This window comes from Eptesicus fuscus, chromosome 21 (genome assembly GCF_027574615.1).
Source record: "Eptesicus fuscus isolate TK198812 chromosome 21, DD_ASM_mEF_20220401, whole genome shotgun sequence".
Classification (NCBI taxonomy): domain Eukaryota; kingdom Metazoa; phylum Chordata; class Mammalia; order Chiroptera; family Vespertilionidae; genus Eptesicus; species Eptesicus fuscus.
Window position 1 is genome coordinate 37,580,536 of NC_072493.1, and position 27,195 is coordinate 37,607,730.

At 48.0% G+C, this 27,195-nt stretch overlaps 2 protein-coding genes across 2 annotated transcripts; both read right to left on the reverse strand.

The window, feature by feature from the left end:
* Nucleotides 1-1,247: 1,247 nt before the first annotated feature.
* Nucleotides 1,248-7,505, reverse strand: LOC129147823 (cytochrome P450 2A13). Its single transcript, XM_054711344.1, has 9 exons — nucleotides 7,314-7,505; nucleotides 6,669-6,831; nucleotides 5,446-5,595; nucleotides 5,147-5,307; nucleotides 4,538-4,714; nucleotides 3,403-3,544; nucleotides 2,779-2,966; nucleotides 2,167-2,308; nucleotides 1,248-1,621 (listed from the first exon to the last, which is right to left on the reverse strand). The coding sequence occupies exons 1-9, from the start codon at nucleotides 7,491-7,493 to the stop codon at nucleotides 1,440-1,442; spliced, it is 1,485 nt and encodes a 494-aa protein (XP_054567319.1). The 5' UTR covers nucleotides 7,494-7,505; the 3' UTR covers nucleotides 1,248-1,439.
* Nucleotides 7,506-15,402: 7,897 nt separating this feature from the next.
* On the reverse strand, nucleotides 15,403-25,421 carry LOC103284294 (cytochrome P450 2G1). The gene is made up of 9 exons (XM_008139571.3): nucleotides 25,242-25,421; nucleotides 24,484-24,646; nucleotides 23,473-23,622; nucleotides 22,119-22,279; nucleotides 21,708-21,884; nucleotides 19,978-20,119; nucleotides 16,651-16,838; nucleotides 16,393-16,534; nucleotides 15,403-15,584 (listed from the first exon to the last, which is right to left on the reverse strand). Exons 1-9 carry the CDS (start codon nucleotides 25,419-25,421, stop codon nucleotides 15,403-15,405), a joined length of 1,485 nt encoding a protein of 494 aa, XP_008137793.2.
* Nucleotides 25,422-27,195: the final 1,774 nt, after the last annotated feature.

Consider the following 27,195-nt stretch of genomic DNA (forward strand, 5'->3'; position numbering starts at 1 on the left):
CAGGAACTTCCCCCTGGTGGTCTGTGTGCTCTCGCAGGGGGAGCGCCACTCAGCCAGAAGCCCTGATCTGGGCTAATGGCTGGTGAGCACAGCAGCAGTGGCGGGAGCCTCTCGCTCCACCTTGGCAGTTAGACATCCCCTGAGGGCTCCCAGACTGCGAGAGGGCACAGGCTGGGCTGAGGGACCCCCTGAGTGCACGAATTTTGTGCACCAGGCCTCTAGTATATATATAAAAGTGCAAGCAACCATCGCAACTGAACGGATGACCAAACAGGCTATGTTGGGTGACTAGGCCAGCAGGGGGTTAGTGGGACAAACAAACAACTGAGCAGCAGGCTGCGTGGGGCGACCAGGCTCAAAGGGGGGTGGGCACTTGGGGGAGACCAGGCTGGCATCAGTGGGGCAGTGTGAGGCAAACCAGGCTTGCAGAGGGGGACAGTGAGGACAGGCCAGTGGAGGGGCAGTTTGGGATGACCAGGCCAGCATGGGGGGCAGTAAGGGGAGACCAGGCCAGCGGGTGGGCAGTTGGGGGCGACCAGGCTAGCAGGGGGGACAGAAAGGGGCAACCAAGCCAGTGGGGTGGGGAAAGTTGGGGGCAACCAGGCCGGCAGGGGGGCAGCCAGGGGTGACTAGGATGGTAGGGAGGGCAGTTGGGGCTGAGCAGGCCTGCATAGGGGGCAGTTATGAACGATCAGGCAGGCAGGTGAACAGTTAGGAGCCAGTGGCCCTGGATTATGAAAGGGATGTCCAACTGCTGGTTTAGGTTCAATCCCCGGGATCGGGCTGAAACTGGCAGTCGGACATCCCCAGAGGGGTCCTGGATTGGAAAGGGTGCACGCTGAGCTGAGGAGACCCTCCCCCATGCACGAATTTTGTGCACCAGGCCTCTAGTATTGTATAATGATATACGAAGTTGTCATTTTTTTACTTAAAAGGGGTGATCTTTAAGAATCTACCCCAAGGACAGTGGGCTACATATAGCCATCCCTGCACAGATCTGTGTTTGAGTACTTGCTGAGCACTAATTGTGTTCTGTGGGATCTCAGATAGAGACTTAAACTTTCTGAGCCTCAGCTGTGTTACCTGTAAAATAGGAATGAACACAGTTCACATCCCATAGGTTTATGAGCATTAAGGGAGGTGAGGGTGTAATGCTTTTAGCACAGAGCTGACACAGAGTACTTGCTCAATAAATAATAGCTGCTACTACTATTATTATTATCATCATGCACGGTATAGTGTAAGGTTTCACTTTATCTCACCCCAATGAAGGTTCTATCTCTAACACGGTGGACAGACAGACCTTCTGTTTCTTCTTACTCTCCTATCCACCTTGCACCTTCTTTTCCTCCACCTCACCCCCATCCTTAGCACCGCCTCTCCAGGCCCCACCCTCCCATTTGCTCCTCCCACTAGCCCTGCCTGGTGGCAGCTCTAGCTCAGCGTGGCAGGAAGCTCATGGTGTAGTTTGGTGGGATGGTGGCAAAGCCCACATGTTTCGGGGACACGTCGATATCCTTGGGTGACTGCGGGGACTTGAAGCGGAAGTTCTGCAGGATGGTGGTGAGCAAGAGAAAGAGCTCCATTCTAGCCAGGCCTTCTCCAAAGCAGTACCGCTTTCCTGACAAGATAGGGTGGGAAGGGTGGAGGTGAGGCCTACTCTCACTGCCACCTCTTCCCTCTCTGCATCTCCAGCTGCATTCTCCCCGGGGAGGAGGGGACGGAATACTGTGGCCTGGACACTTTCAGAGAAGCCACTCATCCTGTCTGAACCTCAGTTTCCCTTGTACATGGGATGGGAGTGAGCTATAGTAGGCTGTAGCGATGGGAATTTTAGACGACCCTCCCCCTAAACATACACCTATGGCTGCTGTGCTATCATCTCCTTAGGAGTCTGAAGAATTCAAGTGACCTTGGGCAAATCTCTGACTCACTCTGGGCCTTGATTTTCCCATCTCTGAAGTAGGTACAATCACCCCTTTCCTTTTGCCTGAGTTTTGGTAGGTGTTAGTTAAGAGGGCTACAGTTGGTTGGCTGCAGGGTAGATGATAAGAGGGACTTCCAAGCTGGAGAAAGCTACTAGGCTACGTCTCAGAGAGGGGAGCTGGAATGACGGAGGCCCCTGTTGGTGTGACGGGTGGCTTGGCAACAGACAGTGGTTCTTACCGATGGAGAATGGCACAAAAGCATCATTCTTCTTGAACTGCCCTTTCTCATCTAGGAAATGCTGGGGGTTGAAATCTCCAGGGTTGGAGAAGAACTTGGGGTCTCTTAGCACGGAGCCCAGCATAGGAAACACTTCAGTGCCCTGGTGGGGAGGAGGAAGGGTTGGACAAGGTGAAGGGGGAACGGGTATGCTGAGAGCATATGGGGTTAGAGGGGGAATGTGGGTGCTCTAGGTGAGGAGAAATGGGAGCCAGGGTCCTGTCTGAGGGAGGAGCTTTGAGGGATGTGACATTTAAGTCCCTGAGACAGGAATTTGGGGGAGTATGGGGTTGTGTCTCCTGAAGTAGAAGCTTTGGGGGACATGCAGTTCATGTCTCTCAAGGCAGGACGTTTGGGGGACATGGGATTCATATTCCCTGAGGCAAGAGGTCTTGGGGAGATATGGGTGGGTTAAAGGGACCCATATCTGAGTGGGAAGGTTGAAGGGACATGTGATTGGGGAAGTGTGTGGTTGAGGGAGGGGGACAAGGGCTGGGAAGCTTCTAAGGAGGATGGGGTGCTGGATCACAGAGTGCAGGTTGGAGGTCCCTCTAGGCTGGGCAAGGACAGCACCTTAGGGAGGAGGAAGTTCCGAAACTTGGTGTCCTTGGTGACTCTGCGGGCCACGCCCATGGGGATCATGTCTCCGAATCTCTGGATCTCGTGGATCACCGCCTCTGTGTAGGGCATCTTGGCCCGGTCTTCGAACTTGGGCTGACGGTTTTTGCCAACCACCCGGTCAATCTCCTCGTGGACCTTGGCTGTGGGATAAGGGGGAATATGTTTAGGTATCTAGGGGTCTTGGGGCAGGAATGGTAGCTCCCATATGTGCAACTGGATCATTCATATGATCATTCGAAAGAGAGGTTGGTCATAAGCATCGTTGGCACAGGGTCCTGTTAACCTGGTTGTGCCAGACTCATGGGGGGAGCTGCGAGGGAGGAGTCTTGGGCGGTGGCCTGGAGGGGCAGGTCGTGGGCACTTGGAGGAGCTATTTACCAATCAGTTCAGATATTTTCAATATGTTAACAGCGAATGAAAAGTGCCTGGTCCTATTAGTGAGTATCATCGCCCCGTCTCTGGAGAGCAGGGTGTGTCTGAGGGTCCAGAAATGTGAGAGAGGTGGGCACATTGCAGCGGGCTCAGAGGAATTTTGGGGGTCTGTGGCCCTCACTTCCCTGCCCCCTCCAGCCTTACCCTCCACATCTGGGTGCTTCATGAGCAGCAGGAAACCGTAACGCAGGGTCGTGCTGACCGTCTCGGTGCCCGCAAAGAAAAGGTTCAGCGTGGTCAGTACCAGGTTCTTCAAGTGGAACTCTGTGTGGGGGTGCTTTTGCTCCTGCAGAGAGAGATGGCTTCAGGCCAAGCCCACTCCCCCATGCTCTCAGGGCCCTTCTGGGGTTTTCCCTCTGGACCCACTTCGTATACATCTGGGCCAAAGGTGGGAAGAGGGACCCTAGTCCTGCCAGGCCTTTTCCCAGGCTGGTGGCTCTACCCAAATGTTCTTCGCACACTCCTTACCCAGCTGACTATCTGTTCTTTAATCACCCACTTCGTTGTTGCTTTTTAATTATAGAAATACTTAGAAATGAAGGAATAGAGACAGGGAGGGAGAGACCATGATAGAAGGCATCAGAGAGAGTTGAAGAGAGACATTTTCTGAGACACAGACTGCATTTTAAGCAACAGCATCCTATTCCTTCACTGAAAATCTTGAAGCTTACCATGGAGAATCCACTCCCTGATCCTTTCACCTTGAACTTCAGACTCCATAAAGCCCATCCAGTTAGGAGGGGGGACCCTCCAATGCCACATAGTAAAGCCAGGTCACCTGTCCACACAGGTGTACCTGACAACCAAGGAATGAAAGGTAAGAGCATGGTGGCTGAAAGCACCAGCCTTGGAGTCTGAGAGACCAGAGTTGGAGCTAGATTCCACTGCTCCCTCGTTGCATGACCTCAGGACAGTGTAAGCTCCATGGAATTCATATTCTCTGAGCCTCAGTTTCCTCATTTGTAACATTGGAGTCACAGTAGAACCTTCTCCAAGAGCTGGTGTGAGTGTTAAATAGGTGAATGCCGTCAAGTTCTTAAAATAGTGCCTGGTGCACGGTAGTGGCATAGATGTGCTTATTATGATGATTTGCACACACAAGTCCTGCCCATGGGTGAAGGCTCAGTGGAGAGAACAGTGAATTATAATTGGGGTCCTGAGGGTTATGATGGGAGGGGGGGTCATCTGAACGAACCTCTGTTCTCCCCGGCCCCCCTGCCCCCGCCTGATTTTCCTCTGCTAGGCTTTGGTCTTCTTTGCACTGGCTGCTGGCAGGTACCTCCTGCATGCGGATGAGGAAGGAGTCGATAAAGTCCCGCGGGGAGTTGGGATCCAGGGTACGTTGGTTCTGCTCCACCTTCTTGGCTATAAAGTCCTCCAGCCCCTGGAGCTCCTTAAATGCCTGTTGCTGTGGCCCCGGCAGGTGTTTCATCACCGAGGAGAACATCTCATAGAGCTGAGGGGGCGGGAAGGGAAGGACAGCTGTCGGTGGGCGTCACCTGAAGGGAGCGGGGCCTGTCCGGGGGTCTAGGTGTTTAGACGGGGCTGGATGGAAGCAGATGTCTAAGTTTTCATGCGAGATCAGCGTGCGGGCTCCTGTCCAAGGATTGAATAGTACATGAGGTGGATTGAGACACACACCCAGATGTCCTTCCTTCCCTTTCTTTTGTGGTAAGGGGCCTATCAGCTGAGATTCCAGGTATTGGAGACTGGGTAGTGGGCACCTGTCCTGAGTTCCTGATCAACTGTTCAGTTGTCCAAGGGAGACGGCTGGTTTTGAGGGGGCCCTGGTCTGGAGGAGGATAGGGGCTGGGGCACCTGTGTCCCTGTAAACAGGCGGTGGCTGGTTGTGCAAGGGCCACAGCAGAGCCAGGTTGGGGTCAGTTACCTGCCCCGTAGATGTGGCTGTGAACTGGAAGCTTCCCAGCATCATGCGCAGCAGTGAAAGGAACTCTCTGTCCTCATAGTCAAAGCGGTCCCCGAAGACAATGGAGCTGATGACATTGGAGACAGTTCGGCTCAGGAAGAAGGTGGGATCGATGAAGGCACCTGGGAGGGGGGAGAGGGAGAGTCAACTTGGCGGTCGGATGCCAGTCTGAGATTCGAGGAACGCCTTCCCCCAACCTGGTTTCCCTCCCAGGCCAGACGCCCGTTCTCTTCCTCTGCTCCCTGGGGTGCCAGGCTCACCGCGCGTCCCCCGAAAGGCCTGGAGGAGGAAGCCCGCCTCCTCCTGGATGCGCTCCTCGATGCCCCGCTTGCCCACGCCGAAGTCCCGCAGCGTGCAGATGGAGAAGCGCCGGAGCTGCTTGGCGCGCTCCCCGTTGCTGAAGGCCACGCCTGGGGGGGAGGGGGGGATGTAGGAGTGGGGAGTGGCCAGAGAGGGGCGGGGTCAGAAGGAGTAGGGGAGGTGGGAGAGACAGAGAGAGAGAGACAGAGAGACAGAGAGAGAGGGAGGGAGGGGGAGAGAGAGAGAGAGAGAGAGAGAGACTCAGTCCGAGAAATACAGAAGGAGAAAGAGACCAACTTGGAAGAAGGAAAGGGCCAACAAGGGCCCTAACCGGTTTGGCTCGGCCTGAGGACTCAAGGGTCCCAGGTTCGATTCCAGTCAAGGGCGTGTACCTTGGTTGCAGGCACATCCCCAGTAGGGGGCGTGCAGGAGGCAGCTGATCGATGTTTCTCATTGATGTTTCTAACTCTTTATCCCTCTCTCTTCCTCTCTGTATAAAATCAATAATTTTTTTTTTTTAAAGAAAGAAAGGGGCAACACGGATGTACAGAGAAACAGAGAGATGCAGAGAGATGCAGAGACACTCACATGAAGAGAAAGAGGCAGGAGGGAAGGAGGGGGAGTGAGATGTGTGGAGATCTGGGAGGTGGGGGTAAAAATTGAGAAGGATTCTAAGACTGAGCTAGAAAAGAGAGAAAAATATATACAGAGAAACAGAGAGGGTCTGGAAGAGAGAAGAGGCTTTTACCAGGAGGCAGAGGCATGGGGATTTTGAAGCAGAAATAATGTGAGATTCTAAGACAAAGGAAAAAGAGAGGCAAGGAGAGGGAGAGAGAAACACGGGAGGCACAGAAGCTGAGAAGGACAAAAAGACAAAATGACACATGGAGACAGAGGACCAGGGTTCCAACGCAAAAACCCCAACAGCTTCTAAGAGATGCAGAGAAAGAAGAGATACCTAGTGAGAGAGAGCTGGGAGATAGGGCAGAGAGAAGTGGGGAGACGCAGAAACTCTAAGACAAGTTAGAGAGGACACAGGCATACACAGGAACGGGGACAGAGGGGACCAGAGGAAGGGCTTGGCCACAGCCTTGAGTGGGTAGGTAAGTTGGGAGGAGAATGCTGGGAAACTGAGGCCATCAAGTCTGCTGGGCCACATCCCCCCACCCAGAGTCCCCCTCACCATAGCCTTTGAAGAGCCAGTCAAAGGTGGCCTGCTCGCCTCGCCCACTGAATTCCTCAGCCTGGTCCACCAGAGCCTCCTTTACAGCCTCCTGTCCACACAGCACCACGACCCTCCGAGTGCCCAGGTGGACGGTGAACACTGGACCGTAGCGCTCGCTGAGCTGATGGGGAGCCGAGGGAGTGGTGAGAGGGAGCAGCCCCATCTCTGAACTGACTCTGTCCCCAGTCCTCACAGGCTGGGATACATTTTGCCCAAATTCTGACAGTCAAGGAACTGGACATCCCAAGATCTGGTCTTTCCTGGCTAGAACCCCAGTACTAAACCTTCAGAACTCCCCCCTCTCGCCCTGGCTGGTGAGGCTCGGTTGCTTGAGCCTCGTCCTGTGCACCCAGGGGTCACCAGCTTGATTCCCTGATTCCAGGTCAGGGCACAGGCCCAGGTTTTGGACTCCAATGATGTTTCTCTCTCTTTCTCCCTCTCCCTTCCTCTCTCTCTGGAATCAATAGAAACATATATTTTAAAAAAAAAATCCTCCGTCCTAAGATTTCAGTCCAACCTTGCCAATCCCCTGCCACAAAGTCTCAGCCAGACTGGGCAGGCCCCCACCCCCACCGGACCCCCCATTTCTCTGCCTCGTGACACCTTCATGAGGGAGCTGTACATCTGCTCTGTGTTCAGCTGCAAGTAGTTCCCGATGAAGGGCAGTGCTGGGGGACCAGGAGGCATCTTTCCCGAGAGCTTCCTTTGCCGCCAGACAGACATCAAGACCATGATTGTCAGGCAGGACAGCAAAGCCGCCAGCAGCAGCCCCGAGGCCAGCATGACGGCGCTGAGGGAGAGTCACATGGTGATGGCTGGGGTGGCTTGTCTTTATACTACCTGGGAGAGAAGGGCGGCCTTGGGTCCTGATTATACAACTGTCTCATTTCACCTCCCAGTTACACCCCCCCAACCCCCCCCCCCCCCCCTCCCCGCCACGTTCCCGCCTAGCTTGGGGTGCAGCCAGCAAGGGAGGAGGAAGGGACTCCAGGGCAGATTAACAAGTCTGAATTTGTGGCTTCTCCTGAGGGGCCAGCCCAGGACTGTGGACTTGGGGGCTGGGGGATAGTAGACACATTTCAGAGCTGAAGATTCTGGAATATTTGCATGTGTGAGCCCCTGAGTTTGGGATTTGAGCCTCAGAGTGAGAAAGAACACCAAAGTTGTGGAGTTTGGGGTCTTGGGAGAGAAGAATAAAATAGTTAAGGGTATTGGAATAAGACAGACTAAGAGGCTGTGGATTTGGGGATCTTCTGCTGAGGAGGGATGTAGGTTGAACGGTCTCAGGTTGGCGATTCCAGAGGATGGATTTGAAGGTCTGGAGGGGAGAAGCACCCCAGCAGTGGATGTGGGCTTCCTGGGGGAAGAAATATTTGAGGAGTCCAGCTGGGTCCTGGAGTCCGCTCCTGACCCAGATGCTGACCTGCTTTTGTTTTGGACATAATACCGCTTCTTGATGCCCAGAATCCTCATTGGAACCTCAAAGCGGAGTCAAGATGGCATGCCACAGAACTGCCCTTCTCTAGTTGGGGAAGGGAGAGACAACCAGAACCACATTTCAGTGGAAATTTCCACAGAACTGGAGAAGAGTAACTCATGGTCTCAGTTGGCAGAGGGATGGGCCAGGACTTGGGAAATGTTGACAACTGCAATACGGTACCAAAAAACCCCACATGTCTGAAGGTTATTTACAGAGAGCCACAGTGACTCCCTGCCCAGGGGAAACCCACCAAGTTGATTGCATGATTTCTATTGATATTATTATTATAATTATTATTTATTAATGCTTCCCCATTTTATAGAGGGCAAGATGAGGGCAGAGAACAGAGTGGGCAGGGGGCACATATGTCTCTCCTGCTCTCTACTTTCATTCCCTCTTTCTGGGATTGGGTTTGCCACCTGTGGAAAGGTTATATTTGAGGGCAGAGAGAACCATAAGAGGAGAGATTTGGGTAAGCGTCAGTGCTGGGGACCGAGGTGGGCCCTGAGATGCTGAGGGGGGAGTAGAGAAAGCATGAGTGACTCTGCTGTCCTTTCCTCACTGGCATTCTTTCTTAGTAATAAGGACAGTCTCCCCTTGGTGAGCACTAACTGTGGAGATTGGGTCTGAATGCAGGTCTTATGGAATCCTTATAAGAACGGGCTGGGTCAGTATCGTTCTTACTTTGCAGGTAAAACCAAGACTCCATAAAGCCACTTGCCGGAGGTCACAGGGAAAAAGTGATGAAGCTGGGCTTGGATTCCTCTCTCCTGCTTTCTCCACTGACTGGCCTCGCCCACCCTGGGGGCCAAGGGGAGACCAAGTGTAGCAGCAGGTGGGTGCTGAGATTGGCATCGGCCTTGGCAGGTTCTGCTATTGGCATCAGGTAGCCCTGGGACAGAGGGCCATCACGTTGGCATTGAGCTTGTGTCCAGGTAGACAGTAGGACTGAAAATAAGTTGACACTGAACTTGAAACCAGGAGAGCAGTAGTAGAGCACCGCTGGTGTCAAGAGGGCTCTGAGAGTAGACCCAAGTGGCCATTGAGGCTGGCTTCCAGAAGGCATAAGGGTGGCACCATGTGGGCTCTGAGGTGGATCCCAGCAGGCTCCAGGGCGGAGGGGGACCCAGGCAGAGGGGTCATAGCCAGAACGGGGATCCTAGGGAGCTGTAGGAGCCCAGGAATGGCACCTGGCACTTTGTAGGTTCAGGGTGAGCCCCTATAGGGCTAAGAAGGACTTTCCATGGAGGGATAGGGAGTGTTGTGAGGGAGAATTGCAGGCAGAGGAAGAAGCTTGTATAAAGGGGAGAGCCCGGAAGAGTAGGGTTGGGTGCTCTTAGAGTGTACACATCGGGAGCTGTGTTCACCCATGAACCTGGAGGCATCAGCAGGAGTCAGGCCATATGGAGCCTCATGCAACTTGTTGGGGAGTTTGGATTCTGTCTAGAAGCAAAAGGAATCAACTATTTTCACTTAAAAAAAAAAAAAAAAAGGCAGATTCTATGGCGCCTTATTGAATGTTCTGTTAACACCTCCCTTGCTTTCCTTTCGACTCTATGGCCTGGACCCATGTAGCTACAGCTGGCTTTGCCCGTTTTGGGCCGCTGTTCAATGGCATCATTTGTATGTGCCCCATGACCCGCGTCTCCTACTCACATCGGGGCGTGGGACTCGCTAAGCCCCCGGCACAGAAGTGGATGTGTTTTCTGCGTTGTGCGCCGTTGGAGGAATGAGCCCGGCTTCTCTCTGCAGACACGCGGGTGGCCCCATTTTGCTGTTGTGAACCGCAGGGCTGCGTGTGTGCGTGCCTCCCGGCACTCCGTGCGCAGGGGTTCCTGGCGGCACACAGCGGGGGACTGCAATCGTGGATCCCACTCTGCGGGGACTGTCCCACGAGCGGTGCGTGAGAGCACCCGCCTGTCGCCACATGCAGCAGCATCTCATGGCGAGGGTGACCAGGCGCTGTAGGCACCTGTGGTTCCTGCTGGGCGCCCACAGGGACCTCACCTGACCCTCCCCTCGGACCCTCAGGTGCAGGGCCTGGACGGATTGTAGTCCTGAGTCCAGGAACAGTGGAGCCTGCTTTTCTGGAACAAATCTGAGACTCCACAGACAACCTGTGGTGGTGGTGGGGGGGGTTGTATGAGACCACCTCTTCCTCTGTCCACACCTTCCAGAGGATGGAAGGTCCTCCCTGCGCCTGCAAAGACCATCTCCTGCGCTGCCCTCCCTCTGTGTTTGAACACATCAAATGTGTGCCCAGGGGGCACTCTGCAGGGACACTCCTGCCCAGCTCTCCCCTGGCTCCTTGATCCCTCGGTCCCTTCAGGTCTGTGCCCAGGGACCTTCTCTGACCACTTTTGTCGTCACAACTTGGAGATGAGGTACCATTGGCATCCAGGGGGCAGAGGCCAAGGATGCTGCTGAGCACCCTACAATGCATAGGACAGTCCCCACAGCAAAGAGCAATCTGGCCCAAAGTGACCCAAAGTGACGTAGCATCAAGGCCGAGGAAGCCTGGTTTACAGTGAGATGAGACCCGGGCTAGGTGTTCTATTGAAGCACAGTGACCTCCATCTTGGGTAAAAACTGCTGTTTAAAATTTAACGCTGCTCTTCTGACTTCTGTAAACATTATGCTTGCATACGCTGTGCCCCAGACAGAGTTGTCAGTGCCGGCGCCAGGCCAGGCCTTGAGATATGGTCTCAGGCCTGTCCCAGCACACAGGACTTTTTCTCAGAAGGCCCGGAAGTCTCATTCCAAATTTGGAAAACATAGAGCTGAAAAAAAACATAAATAAGGGAGACTCCCACCATATTGGCCCTAGAATTTGAGAAGCAAGATTTTCCTCTGGGCCCGCTAGCGCTATCGCCCAGGACTCCAAATAAATGTGGCTTGTTGACTAAGGCATCTTCTGATTTACAATATAACACCACGCATTATGTAAGGTAGTCCTCGTGGCGTGAGGTGTTATCATCACGCCCACTTTACAGATTCGGAAACTGAGCTCAGAGAGGGGGAGTGACCTGCTCAAGGTGCACAGCTATCAAGGGGCAGAGGAAGCATTTGAATGTGAGTCTGCTTGACTCCACTACCCCAAATGGTCTCTGGTTCCCCCCCTCTCCCTTTTCCTTGTGACTGACTGCCGGCAGGTCAGCTAGCTTTGTGCTGCAGTAGACGGGCACCTAATACAAACCACATGCCGAAGACCTGTGGTGTGGGGAGGGCCTGGTGTGACCTTGGTCCCACCCGCATGCCTCTGGGTCAGTGGGGGTCTCCCTCTGACGCCCCAGCCCCTGAGCTCTTGTGGGTGGGGCAGCAGAGAGCTGACAGGGGCCAGGGTGTTGTCCTCCCTGCAGACACTGACTCAGGCCCAGCTCCTGGGCCTCCTCTGTGAGTTGGAAGCTGACAGCAGAGGGGACATGTGGGAGAAGGACCCTGTTATGTCTGATGTGATGTTCCTAAGCCAGAGGTGGGCTGTGGGTGCCATAGTTGAGGGTATATATTTGCATCGTGTGAGTGTGAGTGTTTGTGAGTGTGTGTGTGTGTGTGAGTGTGTGTGTGTGTGTGTGTGTGTGTGTGTGTATGATGCTAGGATATTACTAACGTTGAGGAAGCTGCAAACACTGCTATTTATTTGTTTCCTGCAGCCTCTGAGCTCAGCACCTCACCTCTCCTGAGAGCAGAAGAGGTCACCACAGGGAGGGGAGGGGCCCAGGCTCCCTGGCCTTCCCCCCCCCCCCATCCTCCCCTCCCCCCCCCCCCCCCCCCCCGCCCCCCAGCTCCAATTGCTCCAGCTGCTCCCTGTGGTGTCAACTGTCAGGGACAAAGGTCCTTGGGCCTCTCCCCTCTGCCAGCCAGTCACCCGCGGAGGCTAAAGTAAACATTTACCGAAGCACCAGGCCATGTTTGCTTAAGCCTCGGGTCACTGCACACACACAGCCTCTGTGGAGCAGTCTCCCCTGCAGGCAGAGAGCAAGTAAGGTGGCAGCAGTGACGCCATTTTGGCCGGTTGTTTCTGTTTGTAACAAAACTGATTGGGCAGGAGGTTGTCCTGGCTGAGGAAGCGACAGGGGCAAAACGGAGGGCAGGTGAGAGCTGTGGTTTCCTGGCCCGAGTGCCTGCCTCTGGGGAAGGTAGAGATGCGTCTGGGAAGTTCAGGGGCCCCACCTGGCTGGCCTGGCCCTGAGGCTTTATCCTGAGGCGGTGGGGAGCTCTGGGTGGCATTTAAGCAGGGGGAGGCCTGCTTAAGGTTGAGGCAGCGTGGAAAAGGGGCAGGAGGGGTGGGGTGGGGTGGGGTGGGGAGCCTGGTTTCGGGGAGAGGAGGCCACAGCAGGTTTGAAAGTGGGGCAGATCTAACTAGAGGCCATAGAAAAGGAGGTAAAGCATGGAGGCCCCAAATATCTCCACCAGGACATCTCACTTATTCATCTCCAGCAGCACAGGGGAAGCAGGGGGAGATTTATTATCCCATCCCCAGAGCAGCCCACAGGAGTGTGAGTGTGTGTGTGTGTGTGTGTGGGGGGGGGGGCTTGGGGGGGCCATGATTATCTTTCCTGCTCCAAGGAACTCAAGAAATCTGCCCGCCCTCCACCCCCCAGGTAAATAGCTCCTGGGTCTTATGGCAACGGTGTTCCGGGCCCCCGGTGTGTGTGTGTGTGTGTGTGTGTGTGTGTGTGTGTGTGTGTGTAGGGTGGCAATGGAAGCAACAGCCACCCTGCACACTTGCACTGGGATAGTGGAGTCATGGGGAGTCATGATTGTTTTGGCTGCATCTTCCTGGCACTGCCTCTTTTTTCCCCCACTCATATTTGTAGTCTGACTTCCCATTGGTTTGTGAACTAGCCGTTCTCTTTTCAATAATCAGCAGCCTTTACTGCTTAAAATAACCAAAGCTATTTCGTGCTGATTAAAAACAACGGAGTATCCTCCTAATTGATCCTTTCTTTTGTCCTATCATTTTTTTTTTTTTGCCATTTCTTTTTTTTTTAATTACTTTATTGATTAAGGTATCACATATTTGTCATCAACCCCCCCCCCATTCCCTTCCCAACCCCCCCCCACACGCATGTCCCCCTCCCCCTGTTGTCTGTGATCACTGGTTAGGCTCATACGCAAACACACAAGTCCTTTGGTTGATCTATCTCCCTTGTCCCCACCCTCCCCTATTTTCCCTCTGAGGTCTGACAGTCTGATCAATGCTGTTCTTGTTCTTCAGTCTATGTTGTTCATCTTTTCCCCTAGATGAGTGAGCTCATGTGATACTAGGAATACACTTATAGGAACCAAAAATGAGACAAGCAATAATAGTTATGCTAAGAGGCAAATGAATCAGTCTGTAGTGAGTTTCTTTTTGGGCCAACAGTTCTTTTGAGTCCCAGTTTCTATGTCCAACAGTTGTTTATGTGTTCATAACAGCAATGATATTTCAGTTCTGGATGGTGGACAAATGGTGGTAATGCAGGTCCGACCCTCTCTGGTTTGGTCCTGGGCAATCTGCAGTGACGCACATCTGCTGACTGCTAGTATGGCAAGGCATGGTCAGCGTCTTCCGTCTCTGGACTGTTTCTCTTCTGATTTCATGGCTGGAGCACTCCCGTCAATTCCTCTCTGTTGCAGGAATCCACATGGTCTCGGAGTTGTTTTCTCAGCTTTTCAGCGATTGTGCTCCTTTCTGTTCTTAGTTCTCAGTCTTCCACTCAGCCAGCTTTCCCGTGGTTCTGGGTGGTAGACGTTTTTGTCTTTTAGTTGTGTTTTTGAAATTGTTGTGTGAGGCAGCAGATTAGTTGTTTAACTATGCCGCCATCTTGGTTGTCTGTCCTATCATTTTCTTCAGTGTTTTCATTATAACAGCTAAAGTGAGCCCTTCCTTCCTTCCTTCCTTCCTTCCTTCCTTCCTTCCTTCCTTCTCTTCCTTCCTTCCTCTCTCTCTCTCTCTCTCTCTCTCTCTTGGTAAAAGTGAGACATTTAAAACATTTCAATAAATGTCACCTATGCTCTCTCCCGCCCCCCCGCCGTCAAAAAACACACAAACACACCCACCTCACTCAAGTCCCCATTCAATATGGCACTTTAACCCTCTATCTTCAACTCCTTTACTCTTACAAACTCTCTTACTCCTCCACTCCAGCCACACATGTCTCTCCCTGGATTCATGCACACACACATTCTTCTGTCTCAGACTCTGTTCATGTTAATTGTTTTTCCAGGAACACTCACTTCCACATATCTGTATGGCTTGCTCGCCATTGCCTTATGAAACCATCCATGACCACCCATTTAAAATTCCAGTCCTGAAATCCTCTATCTCACTCCCCTAGTTTGCTTTTCTAACATTCATTTTTAATTATCTATCTTACCAATGAGAATGTAAGGTTCATGAGGGAAGAATCATGTCCATTTTGTTCACTGATAAGTCCCAAATACCTGAAGAGTATGCTGGCCCACCTGAATATTCAACAAATATTGATTGAATAACATGAATGATAAGGGAAAGCTTTCATCGCTGATCAAGTTGGTGGAGTTTGGAAATGAAATAACAGAGCCATGGCCATTTAACTATTCTTTAAAATGGATTGGAGGGTATTGGAACTGGAAGTTCTAATAACACTCAGAGAAGCAGGTAGAGAAAGAAGAGAGGATGGGGAGGAAAAGGTCATGAGCCAGCAAGAAGGCTGAGGCTGGGTTATTACAAGGGTGGCTCAACCTGTGGGAAATCTTTGGTGGTGGGCTAGAAGAAAGGATACATTTTAAGTGTTTGCAGTGGCCTATTGATGTCACACACACAATACACAATAAACATGCCACACACAACAGTATTAAACTCCTTGATGCCTTTTTTTATGGGCGGGGGGAGGGGTATAAGAATCAAGAAAAATGGATGTGTCTCACGTTTTGGTGAAGAACACCATAAAGACATGGAATCTACAACAAGAGTTTGATACAGACACAAATCTAGCCAGAGGTGAAGGAACAATCTGCAGGCTTTTGCTGAAATGTCAGACAGGGCATGGCTTTTCCACTGGTGTAGAAGATATGCTACTAAATCACACTGCATATGATCAGGTGACCCTCGCTGACCTGTGACCTGTAGTAATAGTGCCTTTTCTTAGGGTTGTTGACAGAATTTTGGGGGATGGGGGTGGGTGCCCCTGTACACTTGGGCAGAGCTCTGTTTTCCAATGGTTCCTTCCATACCCAGTAGGTGGGCAGTCAGCGGGCCACCAGGCAGAGCTCATAGGTTGGGGGAATGTTGCCAAAGCCTGAGATCTTGGGGGTGATATCGATGTCAGCAGGTGGCACCAGCGGGCGTAGGGAGAAGTTCTGAAGGACGGAGGTCAAGTAGAGGAAGAGTTCCATTCGGGCCATGGCCTCGCCCAGGCAGATGCGCTTTCCTGTGAGCACATTGGAGGAAGGGAAGGTCAGTCACACTTGTACTGGGATAGTGGAGTCATGGGGAGCCTTCTGACCCCACCACTCACCTGAGTCTCAGCTACCTCCTCAGCATCTCTGGGGTCATAATAGCACTCACTTCATAGGGTTATTATAAAGACTCAGCGAGTTTCTAGTTTAGTGCTCAGCTAGGATCTGTCACTCAATATGTGGCAGCTACTTCTCTGGTGGCTTAGATTCCATCATAATCCAAGATGGAATGGTTGTAAAGGAACTTTGAATATGAAGATTCTGTGCATTTCAATCTCTTAAATGTTTATCAGAAGGCTAATCGGTGCTAGATAGTGGTGAGGGGGAAAAACAAAAGCACACACGAATAGTGTGATTCACCCTTCCAACGGTTTGGAGAGATTAGTCTCCATTTTAGAGACAGGAAGCTGAAGTAACTCCTCCATGGGCCCCGCCATTTGTAAGTGGAGTAGCATCCTGTTTCCTAACATGGTCACTTTTGTACTGCAATGTGTGTATGTGACTAATTCACACTGCATATTTCAGACAGAGACCATATAACTGGAAAAACCTAAAATAGTTCCTGTTTGGTCCTTAGCAGAAAAAGTTTGCTGACTCCTATATAGTGCTATCACTTTTCTAAATATAAGAGCCAATGATTCTAATATTCTGAGATTCAGGGATTCTAGGATTCTTTGACATAGTACTCAATTTCCCTTCCAGATACGAACCAAATATGGACCAATGGTTGGGAGACATGTCAAGCATGTTCCTGGGAGAATTCAGACCCTAGAAACCTACCAGAAGAAAAAGGCACAAAGGCTTCATTCTTCTTGAAGCGGCCCTGCTCATCCAAGAAGTGTTGGGGATAGAAGGCATCTGGGTAGCGGAAGTATTTGGGGTCTCTGAGGACGGAGCCAAGCAGGGGAAACACGTCAGTGCCCTGGAGTGAAAATAGGGGCAGTGAGGAGAAATCACTGTTGGAGTGTGGGTTAAGGAACCAGGAGGAGAGAGGGGTAGGGTGGAGGGAGAAGAGGTGCCAATGAGTGTGTACTCCACCTTGGGCAGAAGGTAGCCTCGGAAATGAGTGTCCCGAATGACATTATGTGGAACACCCATGGGCACGATATCTGTCAGTCTCTGTATCTCATGGATCACAGCATCTGTGTAGGGCATCTTGACTCGGTCTTCTACACTTGGCATCCGATGTGGTCCAATGACCTGGTCAATCTCTTCATGGATCTTTGCTGGAAGAGGCAAAAAACACACACACACACAAAAAAAAACATAACAAAGGACACAGGATATATTTCTAGGGGCCAGGTTTGGGCCATGGGTTTGTATCTTTTTTTGTGTTTTTTGTTAATCTTCACCCAAGGATATTTTTTCCCCATTGATTTTCAGAGAGAGTGGAAGGGAGGGGGAGGGGAAGAGAGAAAGAGATAGAGTTAGATAAATATACATAGAGAGAGACCAGGGCTGGGCATGAAGCCTACAACCCAGGTACGTGCCCTTGACCGAGATTAAACCCACCACCCTTTGGTGTACTGGCTGACGCTCTAACCACGGAGAAACACTGGCCATGGTCATGGGTTTGTATCTTCAGTACCTGTGGACCCTGAGGGAGCTGGCCATGTGTGTTTGGATTGCCTTTTTATTCACAACACCTGACACATTAGTGGGGTTAGTAAATACTCATCAGATCACTGAGAGGCACATAGCCTGGAGCCTTGAATGCCATTGTGACATTTGGTCTTCATCTTGAAAAAAATCAAGGAGCCATGGAAGGCTGATGAACAGGGCAGAGTCCTGGTCCCACCTGGGCTTTCATACCCAGAGTTTTGACAGGATGGGGAAGAGCATGATAAATAACTAGGTCAGGATTGAAGCAAATGACAGTTATTATGTGACAATGATTAAGAACACTCTTGCTGCAGTCACCCAGCTCTGCACGCCATCGATGAGTAACATTGGGACAAATGACTTCACCTTCTGAGACTATCTTTCTTCATCTTCAAAATAAATGTGACAAGCTCTTAGAATTTAAACTTTAAATAAAATCCATTATGTAAGTAATTATGACAGTTCCTAGTACATAAAAAGTGTCCATTACATATGAGAATTCTTAGATTAGTAAGAGACAATTTGGACAAAGGAGGAGACACTAAAAGAGTTTGAGTGGAAACAAGTTAGTCTTTCCCTTCATCTGTAGTAGAAAAACATTGTTGTCTTGTTTTGAATTGCATTAGAAGAAAGAGGGGCCGATATTGGGGATTTTTCTTAAGCAAGTAATGAGCTCCTCATTGCTGGAGTTACTTAACCAGACAAGATTCCAATTGATTGGGGATGGATTCTAGTTTATTCTGGCACTATAGTTAGCTAAATAACAGTCATCAAAGACATCCACCTCCTAATTCCTGTGAATATGACCTTGTTTGACAAATAGCACTCTATAGAAATAATTAAACTAAGGATGTTGAGATGGGGAGATTATCCAGAATTATCAAGGTCGGCTCTAAATATAATCAGAAGTGTCAGTATAAGAAGGAAGCAGTAAGGTCAGAGTCAGAGAAGAAGCTGTGACAACATAATCAAAAGGGATTTGAAGATTTTTGCTGCTGGCTTCGAAGAGGGAGGGAAGATCATGAGCTCAGGAATGCAAGGAATATAGCTCTAGAACCTGGAAATGGCAAGAATCATGTTCTACCTTGGTTCAGCCCAGCGAAAGCCTATCGAATTTATGAACTCAAGAACTATATAATAGATTTATGTTGTTTTAAGCTACTAAGTTTCTGGCAGTTGATGACAGTAGCTATGGGAAACTAACACAGGCACCAAGTAGAAGACTAATTTAAATGGTCTTCCAAGATGTAAATACCAAGATTCTGTATCCTAAGGCTGTAATTCTGTAATCTAAGGCTGAGTTCCAAAATGGCGGTGGGTTAAGTGGAAGCTACACTGACACTCTCCCAGGACCAAACTGGAATTACAACTAAAATACAGAAAAGCCATCCTGAATTACCAACTGAAGACTAGCTGGAGAGAACCCTGATAACCAAGGGTAGAAAGTGGAGACCGCATAGAGACTGGTAGGATGTGTGAAGGCACAAGAGGCCTGGCTGGACTCCCACAGACAGCAGCTGAGGTTCTCAGCTGTGGGGGATTCCCACTGAGAACTCTGGGGTCTAATCACCAAGCTGGGCTCACCAGCCTAGAGCAACAGAACTGAGAAAGGTTTCCACAAAACATCTGGCTGTGAAAAGCAGCAGGGTTGCTGTCTGCCAGGGAGAGATGGCTGGAAATGCAGGCACCCTCTTAAAGAACCAATGCACAGAATTTCACGTGCAGCCACTCACCTGGGACTCTGGCAGAGGGAGCGCAGAGTGGACTAGAGCTGTGTGAGGAGAAGCCAGGGTTGGAGGCTTTGGGGTTAGAGCTTGGAAGGCAGCTGCCCCAGTGTCCTGTACTGAGTCACTCCCTCATACTGCAGAGGACATCTTTCTCAGGGAGACCTTTACCATTCAGGCAGCCTGGGGTGGGGAAGCAATTGCCCCACTCTGTTGGACAACCACTTGCACCACCCTCTGGAGTTTAAGCCTTGCTGTGGTCTACAGCCTGAGGCTAATTAAGACTGAGAATAACAATCAGACTGCAGGCAGAGGTGGATCTCTGGAGACTATGAGTTTTTGCCTGATCTCCTTCTGGACCCGGGGCTAGGAAAATCAGAAGTATCACATGATCTCACTCATATTTTGAATCCAATGAACAAAATAAACTGATGAACAAATTAGATGCAGAGACATAGAATCATGGAACAGACTGTCGAATCTCAGAGGGAGGCGAGGGTGGGTGGGGAGGAAGAGATTAACCAAAGAATGCATATATGCATAACCTATGGACACAGACATAACCCATGGACACAGACAAGGCTTGGGACTGGGGGACTGGGACCAGGTGTTGGCTAGGAAGGGCCAATAGGGAAAAGAGGGGACATATATAATACTTTCAATAGTAAAGATTTAAAAAATAAAATTAGCCCTAACCAGTTTGGCTCAGTGGATAGAGTGTCGGCCTGTGGACTCAAGGGTTCCAGGTTCGATTCCAGTCAGGGGCATGTACCTTGGTTGTGGGCACATACCCAGTGGGGAGTGTGTAGGAGGCAGCTGATCGATTTTTCTCTCTCATCAATGTTTCTAACTCTCTATCCCTCTCCTTTCCTCTCTGTAAAAAAATCAATAAAAAATATTTTTTAAAAAAGTAAATTAAATTAAAATGCTACATTAATAAAAAGAGTCTAAGGCTATAGGGTTCTAAGGTTTCAAAGTTATGTCTTCTTTCCTGGTAGGAGTGGGAGTCACCAGGTGAGCAGCTCATGTGGACACTCACCTTCCACCTCAGGATGCTTCATTAGCAGCAGAAATCCATAGCGTAGTGTAGAGCTCACAGTTTCTGTGCCAGCAAAGAAGAGGTTGAGAGTGGTGAGGACCAAGTTCTTGAGGTTGAATTCTGTGTGTGGATTATTTTTGTCCTGAAAATGAAATGGATAAGAAATAGAATCACCCTTTTCTGTCTTTATCTTCTTATTTTTCCCTTTGTGTATGGTAGGCCTTTGTGAAAGCACAATAGATAGGAAAACCAAGTGGGTATCAGGGAGAGCAAAGGTCGTGAGGCAGGAGTATTCCTGGTGTGCTTGAGAATAGCAAGAAGGAGGCCAGTATGGTTGGAATGGAGTGAACAATGAGGAAAGTGGGAAGAGAAGAAACTAGAGATTGCCATGTTAGATTTGAATGTTCTATGACATTAGGGTATAAAATTTTTAACTTCCAAGTGCTGCTGTTTTATATTAAAATATCCAGTTCTATAAATCTATGACACAGAAGTATTAAGCTTCTAATTTTTATATCTCTATCTATGACTTTTAAGTTTGAAATTTAAACTCTTAAGTTTAAAAACTTTATATGTCTAAGGGTCTCAAATTTTAAGACTCCAAAGACTCATCCTAGTTTTCTTTTCTTTTCTTTTTGTTTTAAATTCTTTTTGTTGTTGTTTTTAATCCTCACCCAAGGATATTTTTCCATTAATTTTTTAGAGAGAGTGAAAGAAAGACAGAGAGAAACATCAGTGTGAGAGAAACACACCAATTGATTGTCTCCTGAACAAGCCCTGACCAGGGCTTATGCTGCGGAGGAGCCTGCAATCAGGTACTTGCCCTTGACACTTTGGTCTGAAGGCCGACGCTCTATCTACTGAGCTAAACCAGCTAGGACTGGTTTTAAATTCTTTATTGTTTAAAGTATTACATATGTCTCCTTTTCCCCCCCATTGACCTTTCCTTGGCCATTTCCACCCCCCAGCATATGCCCTTTCCCCGTACTTTCTGTGTCCATGGGTTATGCTTATATGCATGCATACAAGTCCTTTGGTTGATCTCTTACCCTTCCCCACTTCCCTGCCTTCCCTCTGAGGTTAGATCGTCTGTTCGATGCTTCTATGTCTCTGAATCTATTTATGTTCATCAATTTATGTTGTTCATTATATTCCAAAAATGAATGAGATCATGTGATTTTTATCTTTCTCTGACTGGCTTATTTCACTTAGCATAATGCTCTCCAGTTCCATCCATGCTGCTGCAAATGGTAAGAGCTCTTTCTTTTTTTACAGCAGTGTAGTATCCCATTGTGTAGAGGTACCACAGCTTTTTAATCCACTCATATGTGGATGGCACTTAGGCTGTTTCCAAATCTTAGCTCTTGCAAATTGTGCTGCTATGAACATAGGGGTGCATATATTCTTTCTGATTGGTGTTTCTGATTTCTCATCCTACTTTTTTACAGCTGTAAGTCTCTGGCCCTTATAATCATACATGATTAGAAACTTGTAGTTTTAAGTTTCCATAGTCTTAAAATTTTTAGATTCAACGTTTACTTTCGAAAATGTGAGAGTTTATTCTTTTACAGTCTTTAGATCTCATTTATAAGTGAAATTACACCATGTGAAATAATGCTGGCTATTTTTTTTTTTTTTTGTCTCTAACATGTCTATAGATGAGTTTCAAGTTGCAGGTACTAGGGATTAAGGAGATGAGAGGAAAGGATTGGGGGAAGAGGATGAGTTACCTGGTGCATCTTGATGAGGAAACAGTCAATGAAATCTCGAGGGTTCTGTGGATCAAGGGATTCCTCATTGATCTTGACTCTAGAGGCAATGAAGTCCTTGAGCTCCTCTATCAAGTAATAGATGCGATTATGTCTTCCTGGCAAATATTGCATGATTGCAGAATACATGTCATATAGCTGTGGGGAATAGGCAAAGGTAGGCTGTCAGCAATGGGCCATTCTGGGCTGAATCTCGAGTTAGGTAGCTGGACTCAACATTCAGGGTCTGAGAACTAGGTGCGTCCATTTGCTTTTTGGAGATTCAGGGCATATTCATACTTGCCTCTTGGGGTTGTGGGGAGTATTATGCAAGATAGCAAGTTATTAATTATTTGTGATTGGGGGGTGGGCATAGAGGTGGCTGGTGGGAACCTGTGCCCAGGGTGTGCTCATCTCAATGAAACTCCCATTGATCATCTGCAGCAGCTTCAGGAACATCTTGTCCTCATAGTCGAAGCGGCTTCCAAAGACCACGGAACTGATGACGTTGGAGACAGTGCGGCTCAGGAAGAAAGTGGGTTCGGTGGGGGCACCTGGGTGATGAAAATTATCTATGTTGGAGGCAATAATCAGGAGCCTGGGTTGTGGAATCATTCAGTCATGAATATGAGTCCTAGCTCCACTGCCTAAAAACATGTGTTAGTTATTTCATTTGAGTCAATTCCCAATATGCAAATTGATTTAGTAACCACTTCACTGGCTCATGAGGATTCAGTAAAATTACCCATGTAAAATGCTCAGCACAGTCTTTGCCATGTAGTAAACAGTAAAAACATGATGGTGGAGCTTAATCATTACTTTTAGTATTGGTATTTAATTGTGTTGGTGCTGGAGAGTCACAAATTTGGAAAAGGAGTCCTAGAAAGGGATACATTTTTAAAAAAACGATGCCTGGAGTTTGTCTATCTCTATCAATGGTTCCACTTGACCTATTAAGAAATCCTTCCCTTGGCCTCAGCTGCACTGTCTGTAACACAGGATACTTCTCGGACAGTGGATTTGGGGTGATTTCCCTAGAGCAATGCATATAATCACAAATATACAATTTTGCAAATTATTTCTGGAGATATATAGACATTCAAGGCCTTTATGTAGACTATTTAGTATCCAGGGAGTCCAGGTGAGGGACCTCTGACTTAGAGAAATTATCACCAATTCTGTCTCTTAACTATTCATCTTTGTTTTTCTCAGGCCCTGTGTGTTTTTTTCTCTAGACCTCGGTGGTTCCAGATCTTATTTTTGGGTGGGGACCAGATTCCTTTAAAACTATAATGAAGATATAGTGTTTCAGATTCTCAAGATGAAAATGTTCTAATGATATGTTTAATAATAATGTGAATATACTTAACATTACTGAAGAGTGCCCTTAGGAATGGTTAGGATGGTAAAATTTTATGTTATGTGGTTTTTACCACAATTGTGTGTGTTTACATACATATGTAATTGAATTTGGTCCCATCACCAGAAAAACTGACATATTGTCAAAGTCTGCATATGATATCAGGAGCTCACAAACTCCCTGAGATCCACTGATTAAAGTTTCTGGACAAGATGTCTCTAAGTCTCCTTAATGTTAACTTTTTATATGGAACCTGGCTGGAAATGTCAGTGAATTCTGAATTTTCTTCATTCTCTCCCATTCCAAAGCTTTCTGTCACCAAGATCTATGTGTTCTCTACAACCACCCAGTCACTCTGTAGCTCCCTCCCTCCTTGAGGCCCCATACCCTTTGTCTTCCGTAATTCCTCCAGTAGGAAGCCAGCCTCCTCCTGGATTCGCTCCTCAATGCTGCGCTTTCCCATCCCGAAGTCCCGAAGAATGGTCAGGGAGAAGCGTCGGAGAATTTTCCATCGTTCTCCATTAGCCAGCGCTACACCTGCCGGGATCTCAGTGTCAGGCTGCTGCCTCCCCGCCCCTTCCTGTGTCTAACTCTTTACTAGACTAGGATGTGGACAGATTATGAAAGCTCTAGAATCTGCTTTTAGGAAAACCTTTCCCAACCCCCCAGGCTTGAGGGGGAGACTAAGGTTTCCTAAGTATAGGACCCTCAAAAACAGTCTAGCACTGAGGTGGAAGAAAGGGAATCAGGCTCTAGTGATTGAGGGGATCAAGGAGAGTTTCCTACAGGATAAAGACTTAGAACTGGATGAATGGGATGGACACAAAGGAATGTGGAGGGAAGTGTAGATAGAATGCCATATAGAGTAGCCTAGAATGAGAAGACTACTTCTGTTTTCTATATACCATTTGGATTCTTTCTTGTTGTTATTATTGTTAATCCTCATCCAAGGAGATATATATATATATAATTATTTTATATATTTTTATATATATATATATATATATTTTTTTTTTTTTTTTACTGATTTTTAGAAAGAGTGGAAGGGTTGGATCTGTGTGTATGTATAGGAAAATAAGAAGTAAGGTTGGCTATGAAGGTTTCAGTGGGTATACAGTGTAAACTAATCAATAAAAAATAAGAACAGAATTAACTCAGCAGATACTGTAAAGTCGGATGGTTTAGGTTCAAAATAAAATGGTTCTACTACTTATTGTGTGATATTACCTAACCTTTCTCACCCTCACCTTCCTCATTTGCAATATTAGTAAGACATTACTAGCCCTCTCAAAGGAGTCAATGCAATAATTCATGTAGAGTACTTATCAAAGAACCTGGGATGTAGTATGTACATTACAATCATTTTGTTTTCATTGTTAATGTGTTGTTGTTACTTACCATAACCTTGGAAATTCCGCTCTATTGAAGCCAATTCTCCACGGCCACTGAAATCATCTGCTCGGTCTACCAGGGCCTCCTTCACTGCTTCATGTCCACATAAAATAACTACTGGCCGGGGACCCATGTACACAGTGAAGACTGGGCCATATTTCTCCCTGAGCTGGGAGTGAAGGAAGACACAGAAGATGGGGCTGATTGGAGCACTAAGCATAGACCAATCAAAGATTTTAGGAGGTGGAGATTTCAAGAGAATACAAACATGGAATAACAGATAAAGCTAAGTCCTGAGCTTGGAAGGACTATTGAGAAAAGGGCACAGATGTCTTAGCTCTTGTGATCCTGGGCAAGACTCCCCAACACCTCCACAAGCCTTAGCTTCCTCATCTGTGAAGTGATGGATCTGGATGAGATAAACCCCAAGATCCATGGTTCTCTCTCTGAAATGCTAAATTTCTAGAATCCTAGGATTTCTTGAGACCCAGTTTCAAAGTTCTAAGATAACTAGACTGCAAGTGTTATTGTGTTTAAGGATACAAGGTACTATGAGTCCAAAGTCCTGAGAATGTAAGTCTTAAGTTCCCATGTGCTAGGAATCTGTCTTTCCAAGAGTCTGAGATTCTGAAATGTCAGAATTCTGAGGTTCATAAAAATCTATGTTTCCAAGTGTCTGTGTTTTAGAAGTTGGAAGGTTATACACGTATTTGTCTATAGAATTCGTTACTTTCAGCTCTGATAGAGAAGGTAGACAGACTCACCTTCATGAAAGACTGAAAGGTGGCATCCGTACGAATCTGTAACAGGTTCCCCAGGAAGGGTATCGGTGTGGGACCTGGGGGTAGCTTTCCCCCCTTGTTGAGCCGCTTCCAGGCGATGATGATAAGCAGACAAGACAAGCAGAGTGCCAGAAAGATAGTGAAGGCCCCTCCCAGCTCCATGGTGCTAGATCGAGAGGTTGTATCTAGGGCTTCAGGTCCTGCCTAAATACGTTCTGGGAAATCAGCAGTGCAGAAATCTGAACACCCTGGGATTCAAGTTTTCCGGGTATGGATATCATTAAGGAAGAGATTGTTTTATCTGTGGGTGGTCAGTTATATAACTAATAATCTCCAACATGAATAAAGGTAGATTGAATTCACCCATGTAAGTCCACTGGGAACCTTCCCCTTTCTTCATATTTCCAGTCCCTCAATTCTCCCTCAGCTCAACCCCCTGTTCAACATGTCTCGATTGGGTGTGGGAAGTATTGAACACCATTTTTAGGCTACTGCATTTAGGAGTCAAACATCTGGGTTCCAATTTCAGCTCCATCTTTCCTTCACTGGGCAAGAGACCTAACCTTCTTGGCCTTAGTTTTCCCCATCTGCCAAATAAGGTAACCAAATTGTTTTTAGAAAGTCTTAATAGAGAAGAGGGATGAATCTTTTCTCTTTGCCAGACCCTAATTAGTCATATTAAAAAAGAAAAAAGAATGAAGACAGTGAGATGAAGATGTAGGATAGCATGAGAACTCATTTGAAAGGGTTTTACTCAACAAGTTCTCTTGTTTATACTTAGGCGATATTAAATAGTAATAATCAAGGATTACTTGTGTTGGTTTATCAGAACTTTGCTGGTGTGTGTGTGTGTGTGTGTGTGTGTGTGTGTCTATGCACACATTCATTTTCAAAGTCTGAGATGTAGAGACCATCTCTGGAGGGGAAGACCAGTATTGAGGTATGGCCTAGTGATTGTTTTCTGTAATAATCTAAAGAAATGGTTTTCAACACTTTTTGTACCAAATATTTGTAAATCTTTTGTCCTGAAGCAAAATTCCTGAGTATTGTATCCTACCTATACATATCATTAAACAAAACCCAGTGCCCTTCTCATGTGTCTAGATTCTCAGACTTAGAAATTGAATCTTTTCGGGAACTCACAGGTTTTTAAATAAGACTTGGCTAGCTGGGCTGAGGCAGCCTGTGTCCAGAAATGGTGGGAATTCTGGGAAAACTGAATGACTCACAAAGTGCCACCTTCTGAATCTGGGATTTCCTGCTAGAATGTCTTTTGTGGAGTAAAAGTCAGCTCTAGGCTGCCTCTACTGACTCTCCCAGCAGTCACCTCTTTCTTCCATTTCTTCCCCCGCACCCCCCACAAACACACTTAAAACCCATTCAGAACTAGTCTTTTGATTATCCATGATGGTTCAGAAAAGGAGAGAGAAAGTATCCTTAGAACAGTTCCTGTCACCATGCCACTCCAGGCATAAAGCCAGGAGTGTAGGCCAAAAATCTGTGGTTTCCCACAGTTTCTGTGAGTCGATGTTATTTAATGCCATAATCTATGTACCCACTAGGAAGTTTCCCTGGTTCTTAAATTTACCCCCAACTTCTTTTCCACACCTCCTCTCATTCTGAGGCTCCAGCTTGGTGTTCTAGCCTAGAACTACATCATGTCAGAGCTTGAAGAGGCCTTAGAAATATTTCTAGCTCAGAGTTTCCTCTTTAATTTCAAATATATGAAAGAAAGTGCAAAACTGTCATTATCTGGGGCATTTGAGATATTGTCTTGCTTCCCAGCAACTGTCATCAGTTTGGCTCAAATAAAATCTTTTTTTTTAAAATATGTTTTTATTGATATTTGGAGAGAGAGAGAGAGAGAGAGAGAGGAGAGAGAGAGAGAGAGAGAGAGAGGAAAGAAGAGGGTAAGAGAAATAGAAACATCAACGAC